The 5,000-nt window shown below is 49.2% G+C and overlaps 1 protein-coding gene across 1 annotated transcript in view; it reads left to right on the top strand.

The window, feature by feature from the left end:
- The window catches only part of piezo1 (piezo type mechanosensitive ion channel component 1 (Er blood group)), a gene marked incomplete at both ends in the record, with an annotated part of 61,855 nt that overhangs the window by 40,107 nt on the left and 16,748 nt on the right, over positions 1-5,000 (top strand). The window contains 7 exons of the mRNA XM_084437384.1: positions 606-787; positions 1,198-1,346; positions 1,693-1,851; positions 2,175-2,263; positions 2,881-3,044; positions 3,358-3,534; positions 4,272-4,397. Coding sequence (XP_084293510.1) covers positions 606-787; positions 1,198-1,346; positions 1,693-1,851; positions 2,175-2,263; positions 2,881-3,044; positions 3,358-3,534; positions 4,272-4,397 — 1,046 coding nt within the window. The remainder of the gene's footprint in view (positions 1-605; positions 788-1,197; positions 1,347-1,692; positions 1,852-2,174; positions 2,264-2,880; positions 3,045-3,357; positions 3,535-4,271; positions 4,398-5,000) is intronic.

Raw genomic sequence — 5,000 nt, 5'->3', positions numbered from 1 at the left:
CCTCCCCTCCACACACACACACACATACACACACACATACACACACACACACACACGCGTGCGCATACACGCTTAGAGATGTACACACACGAAGGCATACACACACAAGACAGACACGCATGCACGCACACACACACACACACACACACACACACACTGAATCAGGGTGTTGATGGGGACCGGAGCTGCTCAGTTCACTCACATTGGCACACAGTACAGTAGTACAATATATATACTGTCTATAGCCCTTATCAGACTGAAATAATATAGTGCTTGAAGCGAGTGTGTTTGGAAGTACCCTAGTGCGTGACGTATTATGGTCTACATTCCCAGGGAATATATGGATGACTAATATCTGGAACAGTGTAGAACTGCTCTGTACTCAGCTCAGTGTTAAAGTTCACAGAAGGCTCTGTAGCAGTAAACTAAAGGTCAGTACTGTAGTCCACTGTAGGTACTGTAGGAAGATGGATACATGAAAGAAACTTTGAGCAGCAAAGCTAAGTGGAAAACCCACTGCATGCTGTTTATATCGATCTGACTCATTCATTCATTCATTCATTCATTCATTCATTCATTCTACGTCTTTCCTGTTGGACCGGCAGAGGAGAGCGGGCGGAACGAGTCGGTTCTGAAGGTGCTGGGCTCCATGGTGATGAGCGGCTACGCCAAGTACTGGATCTACGTGTGTGGAGGCATGTTACTCATGGTGAGCTTCGCCGGCAAGCTGGTGGGCTACAGGATCATCTACATGCTGCTGTTCCTGCTCTGCCTCTGCCTCTACCAGGTAGGTAGCACACACACACGCACACACACACACACGCACACACACACGCACACACACGCACACACAGGCACACACAGGCACACACAACACACGCACATGTGCACATGCACACACACGCATACACACACACATACACACATACACATACACAAACACACACACACACACACACACTCACACAAACAGTCTCGTGTAACTGTGCTGGTATGGTGTCGTATTTATTGCCCATGTACAGCATGTTGTCCTCAAGCCAGATAGATGATGAATATTGTAGTTAGCGTTCAGGTGCCGCTTCATTTTCAAATCCAGTCTACTCCCAGGCTGCTCCCCCTGTGCCCGGTGTAAACTGTTCCCCACCCCCCCTCCCCACTGAACATCAACACTGAACACGGCCCGTCCTGCTCCCCCAGGTGTACTACTCCCTGTGGCGCCGTATGCTGAAGGTCTTCTGGTGGCTGGTGGTGGCCTACACCATGCTGGTCCTCATCACCATCTACACCTTCCAGTTCGAAGACTTCCCCCACTACTGGAAGAACTTCACTGGCTTCACCAAGGAGCAGTATGTACAGAGGTTCACTAGGAGGGAGGGAGGGAGGGAGGGAGGGAGGGAGGGAGGGAGGGAGGGAGGGAGGGAGGGAGGGAGGGAGGGAGGGATGGAGGGATGGAGGGATGGAGGGATGGATGGATGGATGGAATAAGAGAGAGAGAGAGAATGGGATGGAGGGCTAGGATGGATGGATAGACAAATGGATGAATGGATAGATGGACAGACAGACAGACAAGCAGGCAGACACAGACAGACAGACAGACAGACAGACAGACTTATTGGTACATCGATGGGTGGACAGACAGGGCTGTAACGGTGACTGTAGTGAGTCCATCGCTGTCCCTCTCTCTCTCCCTAGGCTGGCGGACATCGGTCTGGAGACGTTCGAGCTGACGGAGCTGTTCACCAGCATCCTGATCCCCGGCTTCTTCCTGCTGGCCTGCATCCTGCAGCTGCACTACTTCCACAAGCCCTTCATGAAGATCACTGACCTGGACCACGTCACCCCTCTACGCAGGTACGACCACACACACACTCACACGCACAGTACACACACACACACACACACACACAGATGGACGAACACATGCTCGCACACATATACAGTACTTACACACACATACTCACACACACACACACACACATACTCACACACACACACACACACACACACACACACACACACAGATGCACAGACACACACACACGCACTCATGCACATACACATACACACACACACACACACACAGATGCACAGACACACACACACACACACACACACGTGGAAGCTAGAGTGGTGTGTTGTTGGTGTCATGGTGGAGGTGTCCGTGTGTCTCCCAGGAAGAAGATGAGCCGGGCTGCTGACAGGGTGGGCTTTGAGGAGGAAGACCTGGTGACGAACCTGGGAGACAACGACTCTGACGATGAAGGTATGGATGAACGAACGAACGAACGAACGAACGAATGAATTAATGCATTTTATTATTTAAAGTGTCATGCCATATGGGTCCATCCTACATGGGACTATATTACCCCGTTTTCATCGGGACTATATTACCCCGTTTTCATCACCGTACATGTTCTTTTCACTACTACCTGTCCATTCTGGTTCTGCCTGTATTACCTCATGCCCCTGCTGTTCAATATCTCTGCTGTTCAATATCTCTGCTTGTTTATTGTCTGTTGCCTGTTCCTTGTTTCATGCCCGTTTTATGTTCTTTTGCTCTTACCGACATTTCTGTAAGCGACTTTGGGTTACTGAAGCACTATATAAATAAAATGTATTATTATTATTATTACATCACATTAATGATAGTACACACTCTTTCATAACATAAAAATAACATGAAAATAACATCCATTGCTGGTTAGTCCTAGCTAGCATTTCAACTGAACCAAAAAAAAATTAATACATAAATACAAGCAGAACAGAAAATAAATAAATACATCAGCAGTGTTTAAGCCCTCATGTTATTTCCTGTATAACTGTGAGCACTAAGTTGATGAGGATTTTGTTTGTGTGTGTGTGTGTGTGTCCTCCATCCAGAGATGATGCCCAGTAAGTGGGGTCTGGTGATGGACCGTCTGCTGGTCCTGTCCAGGAAGTTCTCAGAGATCCTGACCCAGGTCCAGGTGTTCATCTGGAGGGTCCTAGAGCTGCACATCCAGAAGACCGTGGCCTTCTTCACCATCTGGGTGGCTTTGGGAGAGGTACGGAGACACACCTGGACAGACAATACTCTCACACCTGGACAGACAATACCCCCGTTGTGCTAGCGCTTATCTGATGACTAGAAATCTGTAGAGGCTGGTACCCCCCAAAAAAACTCATATATAAAAAAATATCTCTCGCTCTCTCACTCTCTTTCATTATCTCCCCCCCCCCCCTCTCTCTCTCTTTCATTATCTCCCCCTCCCCCCTCTCTCTCTCTCATACTGGCTGACGCACTCTCCCGCTCTCTTACTTACATCTCTCTCTCCCACCACCACTCTCTCTACCCCCCTTCTGTCTGTCTCCCTCCAGCCGTCAGTGATGAACCTGGTACTTGTAGTCCTCTGGGCGTTCGCCATGCCGTATGCCCGTTTCCGCCACATGGCCTCCTGTCTGTCCACCATCTGGATCTGCATCATCATCGTCTGTAAGATGCTCTACCAGCTCAGCATCGTCAACCCCGTCGAGTACTCCAACAACTGCAGCGTGGTGAGGACACACACACACACACACACACACACACACACACATAGACATACACACACACAGACACACACACACACGCACACAAACACATAGACATACACACACACACACACAGATACACACGCGCACATACACACATGCACACACTCACACATGCACACACACACACACACACACACAGACACACACGTGCATGCACACCCACACACACATAGACATACACACACAGACACACACACACACTCACACTTGCACACACACACGCACACACATGCACGCACACACTCACACACACACGCACTTACTTCATTGAAGATGAAAGTATCTCACCTAACAGTCTATCCCCCCCCTCACCGCCATCTTTCTGCTGAGTCTTCCCCAGGCGGGGGTCTAATAGCTCGGTGTTAATTATACACACTTCCATGTGTTTATTCTGTTGATGTGTTTACGGTGTCTGGCTTTAAGCTCGTTTAGAAGAAAACAGCCCATTGTTTTGTGTTTTTTTTCCGTGATGTGGAGCCACTCTGGCTGCAGCAGGCCTGTCTTTATGGCAGCTCTGCGTTTACCTCTGCGTTCTGTGAGAGCTCATTTTCAATTTAGCTAACGAGACATCTTCCTCTCTCACACACTGTGAATTATACGTTGATAAACTTGCTCTTGATCTCTTTTCCACTCCCCCCCCTCTCTCTCTCTCTCTCTCTCTCTCTCTCTCCTTCTCTCCCTCACCCCCCCCCCCCCAGCCCATGGCCAACGAAACCAACCTGAGTGGGGAGGAGATGGTCAGCTCCACTCTCTACAGGAAGCCGGTGGACCCGGCCAACTGGTTTGGCGTCAGGAAGGACGCCACGGCTCTGGGGTACAGTAAGGTGAGACCTCACCACAGCTCTGGGGTACAGTAAGGTGAGACCTCACCACAGCTCTGGGGTACAGTAAGGTGAGACCTCACCACAGCTGTGGGGTACAGTAAGGTGAGACAGCACCACGCCTCTGGTGCGACTTCCACAGATTGTATTCCTATTCTCTAATTCTGTCTTCAGGCATATTTTATTACCTCAGGGCGAGGTAATAAAATTAGTAATGTTTTCGGTGGTGTGTTAGTTCATCCATTCGTTGGTTCTGGCATGTTTGTTCATTCATTCATTGGTTCTTTAGCAGGATTACACAGAAACCACCATACCGGTTTTAATGAAACTTGCTGGAAGCATGTAGGATGGTCCAACTTAGAACCTGTTACATTTCGGGGCAGATCCGACTCACAGGGTAGATCCACTAACCACCTGCCGGCCATTCACCTCCATTAATTTTTTTGAAAATTCCGCCTATTCATTGTCAATGGGGGGAATTGAACCATTGGCCATACAGTATCTCGACATGGGAAGGTCACAGAGACACGGGGTCTGGGCTAAAGCTCTCGACCTAACGAAAGGACGGAGGTCTGCGCTCACCTCTTTCTAGTTACGTTTCCAGTA

The sequence above is a fragment of the Borostomias antarcticus genome (assembly GCF_949987555.1).
Source record: "Borostomias antarcticus genome assembly, chromosome: 4".
In the NCBI taxonomy this organism is placed as follows: Eukaryota; Metazoa; Chordata; class Actinopteri; order Stomiiformes; family Stomiidae; genus Borostomias; species Borostomias antarcticus.
This window is presented reverse-complemented; position numbering and strand designations above follow the sequence as displayed.